Source organism: Thalassophryne amazonica, chromosome 12, assembly GCF_902500255.1.
Source record: "Thalassophryne amazonica chromosome 12, fThaAma1.1, whole genome shotgun sequence".
NCBI lineage: Eukaryota > Metazoa > Chordata > Actinopteri > Batrachoidiformes > Batrachoididae > Thalassophryne > Thalassophryne amazonica.
In genome coordinates this window covers 92940179-92962039 of record NC_047114.1, presented here as the reverse complement: position 1 = coordinate 92962039, position 21861 = coordinate 92940179, and the positions used below count along the sequence as shown (strand labels likewise).

General features: G+C 42.4%; 1 protein-coding gene across 1 annotated transcript in view; it reads right to left on the bottom strand.

Annotated features, from left to right (window-relative positions):
* Window positions 1-21503, bottom strand: part of LOC117521065 (PH domain leucine-rich repeat-containing protein phosphatase 1-like) — a 143166-nt gene extending 121663 nt beyond the window's left edge. Inside the window, 1 exon segment of the mRNA XM_034182383.1 lies at window positions 19591-21503. Within this exon segment, the coding sequence (XP_034038274.1) occupies window positions 19591-21184 (1594 nt within the window). The 5' untranslated portion in view covers window positions 21185-21503.
* Between the last annotated feature and the right edge of the window lie 358 nt (window positions 21504-21861).

The following is a 21861-nucleotide window of genomic DNA, read 5'->3' as shown; positions in this document are numbered from 1 at the left end:
CTGGTGGTACTCTGAGGTTTCTGGGCAGTTTCTGACAAGTACAATTTGACAGACAGCTGAGACGCCGAGCTGTTCCCACAGGCCGGGAAAGCTGTTGCCCGTTCCAACCCCATTTCCCAATCCCTTTTCTTCAAATGTGCCAGTAGGCAGCCGATCAGGCGTGACATATCAATATGACTTTGTGGAACCTGAAAGAAACTTTCGTTGTCTGTTTATTTCCTGCAAGTATTCATTGGGAACAAAAAACTAATTTCAGCTGTGTACCTAAACATGCAATCTCACTGACACCGAGTGATTGTAACTGTGCTGACATAGTGGGCCTGCAGAAATAAAGCTGTGCACATGGGACACAGAAATGAGCTGTTCATTTTATTAATAATCTTTAAAGACAATTATAAAGGAGCAGCATTTCTTGGAATGAAGAGCAATAAGCCAGGGAGAGATAAAGAGAAATGGGAAGATAAATGGAAACTGTCAGATGGTGTGAGGGAGGAGGAGATGTGAGGAAAGATAGCGGGAGGAGGGAATCGATGATGAGGGAGTGAGAAAGAGAGAATGTCAGCCAAGAAAGCAATCTATATTAGACAGAAAACAGTTCCCCTGGCTTTAACTGCTACAAGCTGACACCACCATCCTCACCGTGTCTGTGTCTCACAAGACACACATGCAAGGTGTAAATCTCAGATACAAACACACACACACACACACACACACACACATTGAACCCAACGCTGAGACTTTGAGGCCAACTTTCATTTCAGGCCACTTCTTCACATGAAGAAACATGAAAAATCTAACCGACTGCACACTTTTATCTTTGGCATACACCTGCATGAGCACACACACACACACACACACACACACACACACACACACACACACACACACACACACACACATTGGATTTAGACTCCAGAACGTGTGAAATCTGATTGCACAATTACATAATGACTCAGCAAAGACCCATTTAGAAAGACCATTAGCCGTCAGACCAGGCTTTAGATGTGAGAAAGGACGAGACAGTGAGCGGAGCAAAAACTACTTCTGGGAGTGTTTGTGTTCACTGACTTGTTCCAAGTTATTATCAGGATAAGCGCTACCCTGTAAATGAACACAAACACAAAAGTATGACAAAAATGTGCAGACGCTTCTCCTTCTGCCTTGGGGAATGTTTTCGTTGATTGAGATGTGAATGTTGGACCATGTCTGGGGTACAGAGCGTAAGAGGAGAGCAAAGTGGCATCAAGCAGACCAACCGAGCGGTTGTCTGCTGAATAGCTGCCACAGAGGCCTCTGGAGAAAAGCTGGGAGCTTCATTAAGCCTTTAACACCTTGCAGAGTTCTTTAAGTCGGCACGTCACACCAGCAGTCGCCTCCTCAGAGAACACCTGATGCAATCCTGGAAAGGTACTACTCCTGGAGGCTTTTAAGTACCTGATCATTAAACGTCTCTAATGTTTGTAAATGTTCACATCTGCTACTGAGGTGGAATATACAGACAAGTACAGCAGCTTATTTCAACACGATACAAACGTCACTTTTTTGGAGGCAGAATTACAAACCAGCAACAACTTAGACTAGATAATACTGACAGATTCGTTTTATGCATAACTCTAAATAAATAAAAGTGGATGTCTTGGGTTCATTGCATTGAAATGAAAACTCACAGCATAAAATTTTTGTGTCTGTGCTTGGAATGTGTTATTATGTGTTGGTATAAGCCAAAACAGGACCAGGACCAGAATCCAGGGCCAAAGGTGGTAGATGTGGTGATGTACCAGTGCACACCGCCAGACATAACCTGACCTTGTTACCTCCGCCAAGGAGGTTATGTTTTCGGTAGCGTCCGTTTGTTTGTTGGTTGGTTTGTTAGAAGGATTACTCAAAAAAATCCTCAACAGATTTCAATGAAAGTTTTTACCAGGGGTGTGTCTTGGCCTAACGTAGAAGTCACTAAATTTTGGTAATGATCCAGAATATGATCCGGATCCAGTAATTTTTTAAGGTTTATTTATCATTGCAGGATAGCGCCAATTTCAACATTTTTGCATCTAGCTTCATGAAGACGGGTCACAAAGGCTGAACAAAAATTAAGTTATCACACAACAAAAATTTAGCATTTGTTTCATAATGATATGAGATAGAAACTTTTTTTTTTGCTGAAAAGTTAACTCCGGACTTTCGAGCCACCGTCCACCATCTTTGTACTCGTCATAGAAGCTGTGTGATGACGTGTGCAATGTGAGTGTTCAATCAGAATTGGTTCACCGTCACATGGTTTTCCAAAATCCAATCGTAGGGCAGATTCACCTCACGTGACACACCAAAGATTGTTTTTAGGACTGATGTGTTACTAGTTTATTATAGTTTGCTGTGTGTTTTGAATAAATGTGTGTGGAAAATTATATACCGCTTTACTTTTTCCTCTTATTTCTGATTGTAAACCTTTATTACACTTATAAAACACAACTATAGCATATATATTTTGAAAGTACAGGTTGTCCTGAAAAAAAGAGACATAAAACTTGATTGTGGGATGCAGGGAGAGCTGTTAAAAGCAATAATAAAACATTTATGCCAGGCGAGTGAAATGTCCAAAATATGCCCTCAGACCCCAGAGGGTTAACCACTGAATCTGAAACATGACAGTAGATGCGTGAAATGACGTGGAATAAGTCCCTTTGCCAAAGGTTATTCAATGTGACGTCAGTGACCCTATGGCCTTGGCGTAGGTTTGCGCTCTCCAAGTGCTTCAAGGTAAAATATTCATTCATTCATTTTCTTCCTCTTATCAGGTTCTGGGTCACAGTGGCAGCAGACCAAGCAGCTCATCCAACACTTCCCTATCCTCAGTCAAGTCCTGTAACTCTTCCTAGGGGATGCCAAGGTGTTCCCAAGCTAGCTGCAAAATATAATTCCTCCACCATGTCGTGGATCTTCTCCAGGGCCACTAACCAGCAGAAGAGGAACCTCATTTCTGTCGCTTTATCCGTAACCGTATTCTTTTGGTCATTACCCAAAATTCATGACCATAGGTGAAGATACGAGTGTAAGTCGACTGGCAAATTGAGAGCCTCGCATTCTGGCTCAGCTCGTTCTTCACCACGATAGTCTGGTACAGTACAGCCTCTGTAAAACAGGCATCACTCCAATCTGTCTATCGATCTCACACTCCATGAACAAGACCCCAAGATATTTAAAGGATAGGAGTTGCACTCACACAGAAGTGTCCAGAAACAGCAGGGGTCTTTCTGTACCAGATGGAATCAGGGTTGGTAGATTCCTGGAAACTTTCCAGAATGTTTTCATGGGAAGAGAAGCTTTGTAGATTTTGGAAATTTTGTTCATTTTCTGAAAAAATATTTAATATTAAAGATGGAAACTTTCCATGAAAATGAACAGGAATTAACTGGAAATTTGGGGTAATTTATACAAACTGTATCATTTATAAACAAATATCATTTTGTTTTGTCATAAGCAGACATGCATGGAAACATTTCTAATACAAATTTTTTAAATGACATTTTTGACTGATTTATTTGTGAGTGGAACTTTAACTGATTCTTTCATTGTACACCAAAAAAAAAAAAAAACATAAATGTTGAATAAACACATTCCCTTTGATCATGTGATGAAGAAATGCACAGTGCATGCGGGCGGTGTGGTCTCAATAGTCCTGCAGTAAATAGTGTGCTGTGTGCATGTGATAGAGGAATGTACATTGTAGGATACAAATTCCACTGAATTTGCATTAAATGTGGTTGTTTGATCAAAAATTATGTTGCAAGATGTGCCTCCCCACCCCACTCCAACTACATTTAAGTTCCCTGTCATGGGCTAATGCTGCGTTCACATGTTGGCTGTAACTGGGAGACAGTAAACTGGATGTTCCATTGTTTTCATTAAGAAGTTGATGGAAAAATTCCACCACCTCTGGCTGTGACTGCGACACAGTAATATTACAGAGAGGAATTCATCTATAAACTCACAAAAAGTTTACTTTTTAAGCTGCCATCAGAGTAAGGGCTTCCTCTTTTAATTATAAAGCTGTGCAAAATGCTAAAATGCTAAAGTAAACTATTATCATGTTTACGAGGTCTATTCGAAAAGTATCCGACCTTATTATTTTTTTCAAAAACCATATGGATTTGAATCACGTGTGATTACATCAGACATGCTTGAACCCTCGTGGGCATGCGAGAGTTTTTTCACGCCTGTCGGTTACGTCATTCGCCTGTGCGCACTCTTTGAGTGAGGAGTGGCCCACCCTCTCGTCGATTTTTTCATTGTTTAGGAATGGCTCAGAGACTGCTGCTTTGTTTGATCAAAATTTTTTTCAAAACTGTAAGGCACAACTGAGTGGACACCATTCGATAAATTCAGCTGGTTTTCGGTAAAAGTTTTAACAGCTGATGAGAGATTTTGGTGTGTAAGTGTCGCTTTAAGGACGGCCCACGGCGCCTGACGGCGATCTGCGCTCCGAGGCGGCGGCGTCTCGCCGTTTCAAGCTGAAAACTTCCACATTTCAGGCTCTGTTCACCCAGGTCGTCGTCAGAGAACAGAGAAGTTTCAGAAGAAGTCGGCATGAGGAGTTTATGCGGACATTCCACTGTTAAAGGAGATTTTGTAATGAAAGAACGTGCAGGCAGTGTTGTGTGGGCCGCCAGAAGAGGAGGTACTGCTGGCCCACCACCAGAGGGCGCCCTGCCTGAAGTGGGGGCTTCAGGCACGAGAGGGTGCTGCTGCCACGCACACAGCCGGGGGTGACAGCTGTCACTCATTATCTCATGACAGCTGTCACCCATCTACACTTCATCGTACTACTGCATAAAACCCGGACGTCAACTCCACCTCATTGCCGAGATATCATCTACCTGTGAAGGTAATATTCTCTGCTGTATCTGAACTTAACACTGACTTTATAGTCTGAACTTCTTTGCAGCCGTTTTCCTGTGGGTGTTGCCTTATCTGTGGGATTGGCGTTTTGATGTGATCAGCGACGGCTTCGCTTCACACCCCAACCAGATAAGTGGTTAACAGGAGCTGCACGAGTGTGTGATTAGAGGTGGAGGTGACTTTCCACCTTCTGACTGTTTTTGTTACTGGGTGTGCACACACCCACATCTCACTGTTTGTGCTCCTCGCCAGCAGTACCAGATCCGACAGTCGGGGATGGTGATCACCTGGGAATTTGGGACTTGGCGGCTCCAGTATTCACCAGGTTCGGTGGCGGCGGAAATCGTGTGGTTCCGGCTCTTCTCAGGACAGACGTCTTCTATCCTCGAGCCTGCCCACACGTCACCTTTGTGTATTGACTGCTATCAGATTCTGAGATTGTCTGTATATTCGTTGTGCACATTCACAACATTAAATTGTTACCTTTTGGCTCATCTATTGACCGTTCATTTGCGCCCCCTGTTGTGGGTCCGTGTCACTACACTTTCCCCAACAGGCAGATTCGCATGTCGGGCCGGACCCGACCGCGGGGGGTCGCGACAGGAAAAACACCTCCGTTGGAAACCTTAACGGACAAGTTGGAACATGTCCAGCTGTTAAACAATTTCTCAGAAACTCACTTGTTGAAAGCCATCAAAAGCCGCCTGAATTTTACAAATGGTTTTCAACACGGAGGTGTTTTTCCTGTCGCAGCGCAGACGGATTTGCGGCAGCGTCACGGAACCGACTCGGCGAATTTGCCCGCACATTCTTTCATTACAAAATCTCCTTTAACAGTGGAATGTCCGCATAAACTCCTCATGCCGACTTCTTCTGAAACTTCTCTGTTCTCTGACGATGACCTGGGTGAACAGAGCCTTAAATTAGGAAGTTTTCAGCTCGAAACAGCCAGACGGACACCACCTCCGACCGCGCCGATCCGCTTTGTGAGCTGTCCTTAAAGCGAAAGAAACTCCACAACCTCTCATCAGCCGTTAAACTTTTCACCGAAAACCAGCAGAATTTCTCGAATAGTGTCCACTCGGATATCCCTCACAGGTCCTGAAAAAATTTTGATAAAGCAACGCGCGCCGTCTCTAGCAGCGTCTCAGACAAAAGATTTCAGTCGAGAGGGCTGGACCAGTGCTCACTCAAAGCCTGCCCACAGGCGAATGACGTCACCGACACGCGTGAAAAAACTCACGCATGCGCACGAGGGTTCAAGCATGTCTGGTGTAATCGCACGTGATTCAAATCCTTATAGTTTTTTTTTTTTTATAAAACTGCCGGTTAGTTTGCTAATAAACCTTGTACTTTATTGTCATCATGCACACACATCATGTGCAATAACAACTTGTTTACAAATCCCAGCACTAATGTCACCTTACCACACCTAAACTCCATTTCACATATTGCAAAGAAGATGCTCCTATCTCCCATCTCCTTTTCAATCCCAATCATGTTTATATATATATAAACGTGTGCATGTGTGTGTATATATACATACATATTCTATTTCTACCTCATTTCTTATGTCTTGTACTGTTACAAGTATTATTATCATTGCTTATCTTGCACACGCTGTTTGATGAACATTTTCCTCTACTTGCACCCACCCTGTGTGTTTTCTTAAGAGCTGACGTAACGTGAATTTCTCCTCTGTGAGATCAATAAAGTTTATCTTATGTTATCTTTTTGTCTGTGCCTCAGATAGTCTGCTGCAGATAACAGGAATTCTGCTACAGTGGCTGCTGTGACGTTTTTCTGCCATGGATATGTGAATTCAATTTTGCAAAGTTCCAGTTTATTTCCATAAATTCACATGGTTTCAAATTTCTAAACAATTCCCAGAAATTTGTAACCCTAGATGGGAAATGGAAAAAAAAAATAAGTGCTCTGTGGCGGAGGTGTTGCAGGAATGAGGCATCACCCGAGGGAGTTGTGGTGTTAGAATGATTTGGTCTAATGCAATCAGGCCCCTCAAAAAAAAAAAAAAATTCTCAGTTCTGTCAACTGCTAATAGTGTGATAATGATTGTCATGATTAGATAATTGGCAAAGCTTCTGGGGAAAACCTGGTCTTGTTAGGAGAGACGGCATCCATCCCACTTTGGATGGAGCAGCTCTCATTTCTAGAAATCTGGCCAATTTTCTTAAATCCTCCAAACCGTGACTACCCAGGGTTGGGACCAGGAAGCAGAGTTGTAGTCTTACACACCTCTCTGCAGCTTCTCTCCCCCTGCCATCCCCTCATTACCCCATCCCCGTAGAGATGGTGCCTGCTCCCAGACTACCAATAACCAGCAAAAATCTATTTAAGCATAAAAATTCAAAAAGAAAAAATAATATAGCACCTTCAACTGCACCACAGACTAAAACAGTTAAATGTGGTCTATTAAACATTAGGTCTCTCTCTTCTAAGTCCCTGTTGGTAAATGATATAATAATTGATCAACATATTGATTTATTCTGCCTAACAGAAACCTGGTTACAGCAGGATGAATATGTTAGTTTAAATGAGTCAACACCCCCGAGTCACACTAACTGTCAGAATGCTCGTAGCACGGGCCGGGGCGGAGGATTAGCAGCAATCTTCCATTCCAGCTTATTAATTAATCAAAAACCCAGACAGAGCTTTAATTCATTTGAAAGCTTGTCTCTTAGTCTTGTCCATCCAAATTGGAAGTCCCAAAAAACAGTTTTATTTGTTATTATCTATCGTCCACCTGGTCGTTACTGTGAGTTTCTCTGTGAATTTTCAGACCTTTTGTCTGACTTAGTGCTTAGCTCAGATAAGATAATTATAGTGGGCGATTTTAACATCCACACAGATGCTGAGAATGACAGCCTCAACACTGCATTTAATCTATTATTAGACTCTATTGGCTTTGCTCAAAAAGTAAATGAGTCCACCCACCACTTTAATCATATCTTAGATCTTGTTCTGACTTATGGTATGGAAATGGAAGACTTAACAGTATTCCCTGAAAACTCCCTTCTGTCTGATCATTTCTTAATAACATTTACATTTACTCTGATGGACTACCCAGCAGTGGGGAATAAGTTTCATTACACTAGAAGTCTTTCAGAAAGCGCTGTAACTAGGTTTAAGGATATGATTCCTTCTTTATGTTCTCTAATGCCATATACCAACACAGTGCAGAGTAGCTACCTAAACTCTGTAAGGGAGATAGAGTATCTCGTCAATAGTTTTACATCCTCATTGAAGACAACTTTGGATGCTGTAGCTCCTCTGAAAAAGAGAGCTTTAAATCAGAAGTGTCTGACTCCGTGGTATAACTCACAAACTCGTAGCTTAAAGCAGATAACCCGTAAGTTGGAGAGGAAATGGCGTCTCACTAATTTAGAAGATCTTCACTTAGCCTGGAAAAAGAGTCTGTTGCTCTATAAAAAAGCCCTCCGTAAAGCTAGGACATCTTTCTACTCATCACTAATTGAAGAAAATAAGAACAACCCCAGGTTTCTTTTCAGCACTGTAGCCAGGCTGACAAAGAGTCAGAGCTCTATTGAGCCGAGTATTCCATTAACTTTAACTAGTAATGACTTCATGACTTTCTTTGCTAACAAAATTTTAACTATTAGAGAAAAAATTACTCATAACCATCCCAAAGACGTATCGTTATCTTTGGCTGCTTTCAGTGATGCCGGTATTTGGTTAGACTCTTTCTCTCCGATTGTTCTGTCTGAGTTATTTTCATTAGTTACTTCATCCAAACCATCAACATGTTTATTAGACCCCATTCCCACCAGGCTGCTCAAAGAAGCCCTACCATTATTTAATGCTTCGATCTTAAATATGATCAATCTATCTTTGTTAGTTGGCTATGTACCACAGGCTTTTAAGGTGGCAGTAATTAAACCATTACTTAAAAAGCCATCACTTGACCCAGCTATCTTAGCTAATTATAGGCCAATCTCCAACCTTCCTTTTCTCTCAAAAATTCTTGAAAGGGTAGTTGTAAAACAGCTAACTGATCATCTGCAGAGGAATGGTCTATTTGAAGCGTTTTAGTCAGGTTTTAGAATTCATCATAGTACAGAAACAGCATTAGTGAAGGTTACAAATGATCTTCTTATGGCCTCGGACAGTGGACTCATCTCTGTGCTTGTTCTGTTAGACCTCAGTGCTGCTTTTGATACTGTTGACCATAAAATTTTATTACAGAGATTAGAGCATGCCATAGGTATTAAAGGCACTGCGCTGCGGTGGTTTGAATCATATTTGTCTAATAGATTACAATTTGTTCATGTAAATGGGGAATCTTCTTCACAGACTAAAGTTAATTATGGAGTTCCACAAGGTTCTGTGCTAGGACCAATTTTATTCACTTTATACATGCTTCCCTTAGGCAGTATTATTAGACGGTATTGCTTAAATTTTCATTGTTATGCAGATGATACCCAGCTTTATCTATCCATGAAGCCAGAGGACACACACCAATTAGCTAAACTGCAGGATTGTCTTACAGACATAAAGACATGGATGACCTCTAATTTCCTGCTTTTAAACTCAGATAAAACTGAAGTTATTGTACTTGGCCCCACAAATCTTAGAAACATGGTGTCTAACCAGATCCTTACTCTGGATGGCATTACCCTGACCTCTAGTAATACTGTGAGAAATCCTGGAGTCATTTTTGATCAGGATATGTCATTCAAAGCGCATATTAAACAAATATGTAGGACTGCTTTTTTGCATTTACGCAATATCGCTAAAATCAGAAAGGACTTGTCTCAGAGTGATGCTGAAAAACTAATTCATGCATTTATTTCCTCTAGGCTGGACTATTGTAATTCATTATTATCAGGTTGTCCTAAAAGTTCCCTAAAAAGCCTTCAGTTAATTCAAAATGCTGCAGCTAGAGTACTGAAGGGGACTAGAAGGAGAGAGCATATCTCACCCATATTGGCCTCTCTTCATTGGCTTCCTGTTAATTCTAGAATAGAATTTAAAATTCTTCTTCTTACTTATAAGGTTTTGAATAATCAGGTCCCATCTTATCTTAGGGACCTCGTAGTACCATATCACCCCAATAGAGCGCTTCGCTCTCAGACTGCAGGCTTACTTGTAGTTCCTAGGGTTTGTAAGAGTAGAATGGGAGGCAGAGCCTTCAGCTTTCAGGCTCCTCTCCTGTGGAACCAGCTCCCAATTCAGATCAGGGAGACAGACACCCTCTCTACTTTTAAGATTAGGCTTAAAACTTTCCTTTTTGCTAAAGCTTATAGTTAGGGCTGGATCAGGTGACCCTGAACCATCCCTTAGTTATGTTGCTATAGACGTAGACTGCTGAGGGGTTCCCATGATGCACTGTTTCTTTCTCTTTTTGCTCTGTATGCACCACTCTGCATTTAATCATTAGTGATCGATCTCTGCTCCCCTCCACAGCATGTCTTTTTCCTGGTTCTCTCCCTCAGCCCCAATCAGTCCCAGCAGAAGACTGCCCCTCCCTGAGCCTGGTTCTGCTGGAGGTTTCTTCCTGTTAAAAGGGAGTTTTTCCTTCCCACTGTAGCCAAGTGCTTGCTCACAGGGGGGTCGTTTTGACCGTTGGGGTTTTACATAATTATTGTATGGCCTTGCCTTGCAATATAAAGCGCCTTGGGGCAACTGTTTGTTGTGATTTGGCGCTATATAAAAAAATTGATTGATTGATGATTAATGTTATGCCAAAAAAAAAAACCACACCCATGATTAATAAGATGACTAAATACAACCCCTTTGTGACCTTGATCTTACTTTCTGCTCAGACTGCATACCATGCATGAAGCATAGTGAGGTTGGACACGCCCCAAAATGCATTTCTCTATAGACTTGTTTTGTGCATGCGAACATACTTCAAGTTTCTTCAGAGGTTATTTTTTTTTTTTTAGCTTTTACACACAACATTGATGAATGAAGGTTCCAGATTCAGCCATCTTCCAACATAATGTTTTCATGTTGCCCTCCATGTCCTCCATCTGTGAACCCATCTGTAGCCTTCCTATCATGGTCCAAATTCATGCAGATTTAGTGAACTAGTTGCTGTAAATTCTCCGTAGGTGTGAATGGGATTGTAAACGGTTGTCTGTTTATGTGTCAGCCTTGTGATGGACTGATGATCATACCAGGATTTACAACACCTTTTGTTCAATTTGCTCTGAGAAGGGATCAAGACCCTGAAAGGGATATATGGGTATACAGAAAGTAGATGGATGGATGGGAAGAAGTACCATCAAGGCAATGAAACTCAGAGCATAAATTTTGTAGATCATTGCTCATAAAACCTGTATGCATAAAAGACAGTTCCATAAATAAAATAACAAGATCATTTAACGAGATAATCCTTCTAATGATTCAACAGAATCAATACCTTGAAGTTTTCTAAGCTAAGGTTTACAACAGTGGTCTTTAGTTTCTGCCACAATGCAAGCCAAGTCTCGAAACCACTTTAATGAATTGCTTTTTCAAAAACAGACATTTTTAACTTTAACAGAATAAGTAGATAACGCGCACAAAAAGCAACCAGCATACTCAAACACAAGCTGGCCTGGATGAGTGTGTTTTGCAAAGCTGAGTAGCCTAATGAATCTAAATAATTTAGTGTGGTGCTTTGGTTTGGTTAAGAACTCTCTGGGCCCCGTGCCTGCAGGGGAAACGCCGTGCCAGTGCACGTTAGGATTCAGTATGCCATTTCTCTTTCATGCACGTCTACACACGATCACGTGCGCATATCGCAGTGACATGTAAACATAATTTCTCACTACGCTGAGGATCTCCTGTCTTCTCAGGAAAGTACCAGTATGCAGGACTCGACAGTATTATGGAGTAACACCGACTTGCACTCCACACTTTTACCTGGACGGGCGATTAAATGGGAGCTATGACTCAGAACTGTCAGGCAAAGCTCTGAAAAGCGGGTATATTGAGGAAATGCGCACTTTTATTCATAGCTGTGGCATTTTGCGCCTGTCAGCAACAGAATGTGCTTGAGGATTACTTATTAATACCAGCAGTGTGTGTATGTTTTTCAGTCCTTTTCTTTGAACTCAAACTATAATAAAGGTTTACTGCAGGACCGGCATTACAAGAGCCTCCTGTGCAGGCAGCTGTGAAACGATCAGTCGTCAGCCAGCCAGAGAGGACAGCAGCCCTTTGATCTAGGCGGCATGTGGTACATGTGTATGCGTGTCCAATAGGGCGCAGCGAGTTCTCTCATCTGACGACTGCACAGTCCACACACTTAAAGCATGATCTGACCCCGTCAAACTGGCCTGCATTTACTCAAGGATACAACACCATGATAACACTGTCCACCACCCCTACACGCCTAATTACGCTGAGTATCTCATCTGTCATTTTTATTAAGACACAGCTCATCCAACTGGCAGCTATTATACCTAATATCTATGTTACAACAAGCATTAAAAATGCACAATACTATCAACAAAAAATTACTATAACTTCTGGTTGTCGACACGAATGTTTCACTCATAATTACTTGGTGCCATCACTTTAAATGGGCTTATTATTGTTATTGAAATTGTCATTATACAACCCCAATTCCAATGAAGTTGGGACATTCCGACATTGTGTAAAATGTAAATAAAACAGAATGATTTGCAAATCCTCTTCAACCTATATTCAACTGAATACACCACAAAGACAAAATATTTAATTTTCAAACTGATCCATTTCAAAATGAGCAAATATTTGCACAAACACAAAGTTTATCAGAACAGTTAGTGAAATAATGTTTGTGTCGGCAATGTAAAATGTCCTTGCACCGTTTGTCCAGTAGATGGAGCTCTGACTCCATTCAACTGAGAGCTGCTTACACCCCTGCTTAAATGTGTTCATCACCGGCCCCCGTAGTTCGCCGTCGCACTGCACTGATCGGCTGACAAAAGCATACAAGTTTATAAGGATGTTGTTTGTAATAACTTTGCAATTACATTCAAAGCGAGTGCAAACAAGGGAGCAGCCGAAGGGACTTACCAGTAATTACTCAAATATCACTAAATCAAGAAGTAAAACTAGTTTAATGGCACAGAAAATCTGTAAAAAATGATGATTTACGTTGACGTTGTTAGTCAGAAAACTTGGCGTAGCAACTGCACTTGGAAAAAAATATCCACATATAAAAATCTCATGGTTCCAAATCTATTCATCCAAATTACAATAAAATTCCCAATAAATTCTTCAACAAATATCTGTGAAAACACTCTCAGAATTCTGGGACTTTGGAGATATTTAAACTTAAACCTCAAACACATGGAAATATACACTACATGAAACCTTTAATAATTATCTTATTATGAGCAGGACTGCTGTACTGGCGCGTCTGCAGGCCCAGGGACGAGCGTTTTTTTTTTTGTTTTTGTTTTTTTTTAAACAGGGAGAAGAATGGGCAAAAAAAAACAAAAAAAAAAAAAAAAACTGAAAATCCGCGGGGAACCATGTGCCCCCGTAGACCCCCAGCAGGGTCCAGGGGCAGCGCCCATGGTGGGGGTCCACAGGTTTTGAGTATTTTAGCGGCATTTCAGGCCACTAGAGAGACCTAATTTCATGAATTTCCATTTAATATTTTTTTGTATGTTGGGGTATGTAGAAACCCGAAACTTCATGCAAGTATGCGTAAATCATTTCAAGAGATTAAAACCTATCAAAACAACATTTGTGGTATAAAACAGTGACTTTATTAATATTTACATGTAAAATGTATGCTTACAAATTATTGCCCCATAATAAATTCTGAAATCACATCATGTGAGTTTGCACCCCGATTATTTATGCGTCAGCAGGAAAACCCCACAGGCACATATAGCATAGTATCATTAAAAAACACACATCCTGTGCACCAGCAGTACCGCAGTCTATGAAATTCACCCCCCAAAAAATAAATAAATAAAATTGAGGCAGGACGATTTCAGCAAGCAGGGAAAATAAAATATATAATTTTTGAATGGGTTATCTATTAAAGAGTAAAAACTGAAGGAAATCAATTGTAAGGCCTGAAAGAAGTTTCTGTTGGAAGTATTTTAGCCATAAGGTCAAGTGAGAGGGGGAAGTGTTGGCTTTTTAAATAGTGATGCAGCAGGTGGCAGCAATGCAACAATAAGGATGCTGGCTGCTGTTATACACCACAAAAGAAGAAGAAGGGTTTGTTTTGTTTTTCTCCACATGGTCACGTTTTCAGAATAAAAATAAAGCTATAAAATACATTTTTTTAAAGGACATGTCACAACAGATTTACGCTGATCTCACAAATGGCCCAGAAAGCCAGAAAAAAAGTCTGAAATCCACAGATCTGCAGAGAATTGTCATCCCTGTTTTTAAGAAAGTTGGCTAAATGTCCACCTGAAATAAATTAAATCTGTGACCCCCAGCATACTGTAAAAAGCAAAACTAATGGGTTTTCACAATGTTTTTCTCTTCTATGTCGGACTTGCGGTGACGTTATCCGTTTGTCCTGTGCTCTTATTACAAAAGACTCTTGTGCAAGAAACAGGAAGTGTTGTGTGACAATGTGGCTAACTTTGTAGAATCCCCAGTCAAGCTGTGAAGGAGCTACTCTCAGTTTGTGTTTGTTTTTGTCCAACAAAAGTCCTGTTTCTATCCAACAAACTAAGTTTCTTGTCAGCTGATGTCTGCAAAGTTCATCAGGAAGTTTTGTGCATGTTCATAACTTTGAGGGGAGTTCAGACGGATCTTTCCTGCTGCCTGGTCGTTTGTTTGCTGTTTTGACTGTGAGAGAGTGGGACACAGTGAGGACACGTACCATTTCTGGACTGAACAGAGAAAACTGACTTCAAGTGTTGACAGTCACTGGATGTTCCTCTGTTTTCAATGAGAGCCTGATGAGAATTTATGGATTTTTTTTTATCTTAGCAGGAAACACGGACAGCAACAAATGGACTATTTCATTGCAGAGTTGCCTGGATTTAAACAGGTAGCAACTTTTTGAAGCTTCCATGAGTGCAAGAGTTTGTTTTACTATAAATGTTGTGCAAAATGTGCAAAAGTACAGCATTGTCTGTGTAGTTAATGTTGAAAACCAACCCTGCAGGTCATGTCACCTTTTTCTTTTTCTTTTTTTTTTGCTGTGCCAGACATCAGCTAACAAGGAAAACATTTACTAAATGACAAAAGGTTAGGGGAAAAATAAATAAATTAGACAGACAGGTGATTTCTTCTTTATTTGTGAGGAAATCAGACATTTTATTGAAATGGGCAGTCCGACAAACATAATATTTGACTGGGTTTGTGCAAATGCCCATCCCCACTTCAAGCAGAATTTTGTGCAGAACACCCAGGTCATTCAGACGAGCAAATAAGCTCTTTTCATTTTCAAATCTGCTCCTTGAAAGTTAAAATCTATACTAAAAACATAACGAATCAAAACTTTTTACAGTTTGACATGTTCAGCACTCGCCTCTACTTAATTAATGATCGTGAGGACTTAAAACAAATGCGGTGAGCAAAAGATCGGAAAAAACAGTTTAACAGTATTTCCATGACTTGTTTCTTTATCTGAAAATTATGTTAAAGTACTTTATTTCTGCAAAAAAAAAAGCACTTAGCCATTTTGACAAACTTGTGCAGTTGATTAATGGACATTTGGCATTATTTCATCAATCCATTTTTCATTGGCATTATTTTAAAAATATTTCTGGTTTTGGCGAGGGTTCTCATTAGCCAGTGGTCAGCCTGTAGCAGGGGAATCACTGACTATTAAATGTCAATAAATGGTACTCACAGAGGTTTTGCTTTTTCTGGCAGTCCATCATCCAGAATTGGGCCTGTTTTGTCTTCAAGTGTGACCAATTCGATTTCCACATATTTGACACCTCTGGTCTTTGGGAACTTTTAACCACCTTGTTTGCTCCAGGGTCCGGCTTCTGCCACCATAATTTTTTTTTTAATACCACAACGAGACGGCTCACATCACGCAGACACAAGCATGTAATTTCATCCCTACATGGCCGTGAACATGAATATCCTGTAAAATGTAAATGTTCATTTGGTAATAACATTAGATATATAGGGTTGGGTATCGAGAACTTTTTTTCTGGTATAGTTAAAAAATAATTCGATCCACCGATATCAATAGTCTTTTTGCTTAGCGATTCCCTTATCGGTCCTTCAGAGCGGCCGTTGTTTTTGAGGGTGTTTGTTGAGAAAATGATCATTTCTCTATGTTGATTATCGACCTGCTGCAGCGGGTCTAATCTATCGCTTCTGCAGAGTGACAACACTTTGAAGTGTGAACCAATGAAGAAGTGCTTCGATCCGCTGGCTTGTTTGTTCTTTTATTTGCTGCTCTTCAGAAGCGGCAAGTCCGCTTCTTAACCCCTCTCAAAGCCATTAAAATATGTCAATCGTAAGTCACTTTTGTGTGGATTAAAATCACTAAATGGGACTCTTGTCTTGTTGCAGTCAAGCAACGAGAATTGTCCTCCGTTACTTTGGCACAACTCCAAACGCTGCACAGCTCTCTGCCGGGACAGAGTCTGGTCGGAATTAATAACTTCAAAAAACAAATTGCTGCTTTAAATAAAATGACACCTCTTTCCAAACGCTGTAATACAGACAATAAACTACAATCGACTACAACGTTTTTTTCCCTCCTGAAATGAGACGTCCTGCATTCTTTATGAATTATATCCTGACGTGCAGCACAGCACAGCTGCAAGACCTCAGCTCAGATGTATGGAAAGACATTCATGCCAATAATGTCTAAAAGGAAAATGCTTTTGACAAAAACTACAGATTTTGTTTATTTCTATTTATGTCCAGAGATCAAGGATCCACCATGTAGAGTTTATTATGTCCAGAGTTTAAGGATCCAGTGACCAGTTTCATATTTATTTACTTTAAGATTCAATAAAATAATGTTGACATAGAAAACCTGTAAAGCCTACTTTTAGTACACAGAAAATTCACAAGAGGTATCGATAACGGAATCAATAAGGAATCTGATCAATAAGCGTAATCGATAATGGTATTGATAAATAAAATCTCATCAATACCCAACCCTAATTAGATATCATGAAGTTGTACAATGACGATGATGAAATCGTAATGGTTGGCACCTATGAAGTTACAGCTGACGTCTGGTAGACACAAACACAAAAACATTTTTACTTCAACTACGATTGATGTCTACAATTGTGGCAGCTGTGCTGTAGATTCAGCAAGATGGCGAGTTGAGCCTGACCTTATCGCCACTATATGAGCAGGACGGCCACTCAAAATCAGCGCCATATGTGTTTGCGTGGTGGTATTCCCCTCTTTCACCCGCTCGTCTGCCCGCCACCACCGCTTCCTCATCGGCAGAGACGTGCCTGACATTCTAAAGTAGCCAGAGTACATTCCTTGCATGCTTCCATCACATAAGGACAAGCTGGAAGACGGCAGAGGCCAGACTTGTCACAAGCAGCACTGCTTTTGCTTGGCAGAAATTTGGTGCAATCTCCCCCCCTTCAACATAGAATTAGATCTGTGGAGCGTTGGCTGAAGTGAGCGCTCAGGTGATTGCAGTTAAGCTGTCTCACATGGAACATGGGGGCGTCAGCTTCACAGGGTCATTTTTTTTGGTCACTGCAGAGTGAGATCAGCTGACTGGTATCAGAGTCACACAGGATTCAAACCTGTATCACACCCACCCACACACACTTAATTTCTGCCTTTAATAAGCCAGTTTTGAGTTTAAGCACCGCAGGGGCTGCTGGGTAAGTTCAAATGTCAGGTCATACAAACCGCGCATTCACAGGACCACAAACACAAAACAAATGCTCGAAAAATAAATAAATAAAAAACTGACTTTTGAACTGTTTACAGACCGCTTTTGTCCACAGTGCAACTTATATTGGCTCTTGAAGCTGTTGTGTTGCTTCCAAAACAGCGTCTTCTTACCAGCGTTGGCGGTTCGATTGTATGCACTATGTGAACCGGAAGTCTTAGCTAGCTTTCTGCGCATGCGCACTGATAAACGCAAAACCGACTTATGCACATCCAGCCACGTGAGCCCGTATCTCAACACACACACTTTTTTAAAAGCACAATCAATCCTGAGGGGGCACCCCCCGCCAAGAGACCTACAGTTCAGTGTTTTCTTGGGACAGGAAGCTAAAGTATCTCTTTCCATACTTAAGACCCACCAAATAGTTTCTGCTGAACTTGACAGCCAGTTTTTACCCCACAGTCTCACCTCCCGCCACAGCAACAGCAATAGCAGCAGTGTTGGATCAGTAATACCATGAAGAAAAGGGCTTCCTGGGCTTTGGGCGAGCACATTAAGGCAGCTTGGCAGGCAGTTAGTTAGTGTGACAGTAGCTGTCTGCGCTGCCAATAGTACAGGCACTGTGCAGCATCTCAATGACCAGAATTCACAGAGTCCACAGAGAACGGTTTATGGTCCTCCAGGCCATACTGCTCTCACCCCTACTCCCCGTCCAACCACAAAGACATTCAGCTTTTTCAAAAGGATGATAATGGGGCAAAAGCCGGAAAGGGCCCCATGTCTGAGCACCTTAAGTTGTGGTGATGGCTTTGTGGCGATGCCATGTGTGTGTCCACTGGAGCACAGTGTGTTGCTACAGTCCAACAAAGCATGACGGAAGAAATAAAGAACAGTACTGAAAATTTAATTAAGTCCCACAACCAAGGTAGGTCTCCGGTAAACTCTGGGTCCCTCAGAACATGACCTCACACAACCCCAAGTTGCTCCCGGTGTGCAGCTGAGCAGCACATCAACGTGTGTGTCATCAATGTAAAGTCCTTTGAGCATCTACAGCAGACAGATGCTGTCAGTTTACCATTTAAGAAGAGTTTGCCCATTCATAGCTAATTAAAAATGAGACAAAACTGAATTTGACCTTTCAAGGTCATAGGCCATGTGAGCTATAGAAAGGCGATATATGACTTTGTATTGTTTAATAGTAACTATAGGTGTATCTTTAACCATTTCCTCAGAATAGATATTCTAAATATCCCCCATGTAAAAAGCACAAGGATGAAATTTTGAACTTGGCCCATGACTTACTTATAACCAGTTTTTCTCAAAATGAAATCACTTTGCCCTTGACTGAACTGTGACCCTTTCACCAAGGTTGGTGCAAATCAGATCACACCTCTTCAAGTTCTTTTCAGATGGACAGGCAGATATTAAAACAATACCCCCAGGGTCCTCATCAATAAATAAACCTGCTTCATTCTGTAGCAACCAGTTTCTTGCAAGCAGCATAGCTCAATTAAAAGTAGCTTCTCCATTCATAAAAGGGTTGGTGCCTCAAACCTCATACACTCCTGTCAGTGTGTTGAAGTGTCCTTGAGCAAGACACTGAACCCCAATGAAAGCACCTGCTTGTCATTTGTCTACCCCAACCTTTTAAACCTTTAAATCTACTGATCCCTCCTTTGGACCACAATCACTCTAGGCACTGAGCCATACCTGGGAAAGCGTAGATAACAGCTACAGTAGTCGAACATTAAGCGAATGCAGCCTTCACAGGTTCTGACCTACGAACTAGACAGATTAACTCAAACATCTGTGCAGCCTGCACAGCGAAAGCCCTTGGAAAAATGATAGAGCAAATATAAAGATGCATTGTGACACAAATTACAATCACTGCACATGATTAGGACATAATATCTTACCAGCATAGAAACGTAGTAAGGAACCAATTTCAGTGTTGAGACCTTCCTCTTGTACTCTCCATGGGTCCTTAAATCCAAGCTTAAAAAGAAAATCGCTCTGGATCTGCAGAGGCCTCTCTTCTGGACTAAGCCTTCTGACAGCTTCACCATGCAACTGAACATACAGTGTGGGGCTGGAATTACAAATGTCACCACTGGGACCAGCCGTCATCCCCGATTTTGCAGCACCCTGACCACAGTTGGGATCTTGGACATCAGGTGTATTACCTGTGGAACAGGCGGACAACGAGCCTGCACTACTGCTGGGTGGCAGGCTGCCCAGACTGCGCGGGCCGAGTCTACTATCAGGCCCCCTGTCGTTTGTCACATCGTTTAAGCGTCCTATGCTGCACTGCTGGTAGCTGGAAGAGACAGTAGGGATGCCATTGGTGTGGTGTTGGGAGACAGGGTCGACGCGTGTGTCCGAGACGGGACCGTCGAGCTCCAGTTCATCTGAGGAGCTGCCATAAATGTCATGGCTCTCTGTGGCACTATCAAAGGACGGGCTGAGGATGGACGCCTCAGTGCCCAGAATCATGTCATCGCTGAGGGAGTCCCTGTGCTCGCTGAGCCGGGCCCCAGAGCTCAGGTCATCAAATGCACTGCTCTCCACATCTGAACCAGAGTTTAAAGCATAGCTGTCCACACCGTTCCTGTGCTCCGAGTCATCATCATCATCATCATCATCATCATGTGGGGTGCCCATGGTGGAATTTAAATCTGACAGGGAACATGTTATGTTGTCATGTGAGTCTGACTCTGGCGAGAAAAGTTTCCCATCAACATCCTCCATGAGCAACAGTCTCAACCTGTCATTCGGGTGGCCCCTTAACTCTGCAGCCTCCAACGGAGTCACGTGGTCGCATTTTAAACTCGTATCTTCGCTCCCCTCGCGTGGATGATTGTTAAACTGATACCTCGAATGGCAGTTGCCGTTTTGGTCCGTTTTGGGGTTGTCTTTACAAAATATGCGCAACACAGAGCCGGACTTGCTGCCGAGTTTGCTCAGACGGAGCGCCACCTCGCCGGCTGCGGTGTCCATCGTGCAGAGCACCGGCCTGGGGAAGGAGGGCGTCAGTCTGTCGTGGACGTGGATGCAGCCTCGGTGGAGATCAGCTCGCACCCACTCACGATCGACGGGCTGCAGCTGCATGTTCTGCCGGTGCTTCAACAGGGTCTTCCTGTCCAGGCTCCGCGTGTGCAAGGAAGACGCAGAGGACAGGGCCAAGTTCATCTTGGCGCCGCAGGCGGCGCTGACAGCCGCGGTGGCTGCGGCAGCGGCGGAGAGGTTCCTCTTCAAGCGCCTCCGTCTGAGCAGGAGCGAGCCGGAGCCGGCGGAGGAGCCCCGGCCGTTAGACGCCACACTCGCAGAGGCGCTGTTCCCGTTCTTTGCGTCTGCGACGGAGGCTGCTAAATGTCCAACGCCATCATCCGCCGCCGCCGCTGGAGTGCCGCGAGCGGCAGACAGTCCGCTGGGCTTCTTCATTAACTTGGTCGCGCATCCATCCTCAGCGACAGCCTGAACACTTTCCATATCCGACGATGAAAAGTACATAAATTAAAAAAAAAAATGCTGCGCACTTAAGCACAACCTCTACATTTAAAAGCCGGAATACATGTGTGAATACGCGGTAAATGTGCCGCCGCCCGGGCGGTTAGCGAGCCACAAGTAGTCGTCCACTTCTCGCCGTCCTTTCTCTGCTGGAGTCCCCTCCACTACTCCAGAAAAACATTTTACCGATTAAACTCGCTGAGCAGGCGGGCAGGCCAGGCACATATCAAGGCGGAGACGTGACTGCGCCTCCCGTTTGGAGCCAAAAACACCGCGTTGGAATATGAAATGAACGTCGGCAGACCTCCTACGCAAATACCGACTGATATATATTAATGAGGAGGACACAAGATGGGGGGCTAATAACAACGCGTTGCATTGTGGGGGATGTATTGCGCCTCGCGTCCGCTGATTCAAAAAGAGAAGTGTGTGAAAACTACACTTCCCACTGGACATGTGTTCGGGCTTCGGGGAAGCGGTGATGCGTATTCCGCTGAATCCAAAATCACTCCCTCGTTCGCTCCTCCACTATTTCTTCCGTAATAATTCCGATAAAGTTAGCGTTTAATTAATATTTTACACCTTATTATCAATATGCACCACAACAATCGTAAAGTGCTGCATTATTAAACGTCCGGGGAAAAGTAGTGTAAATGTTAAGGACACTACTTTAGTGCACT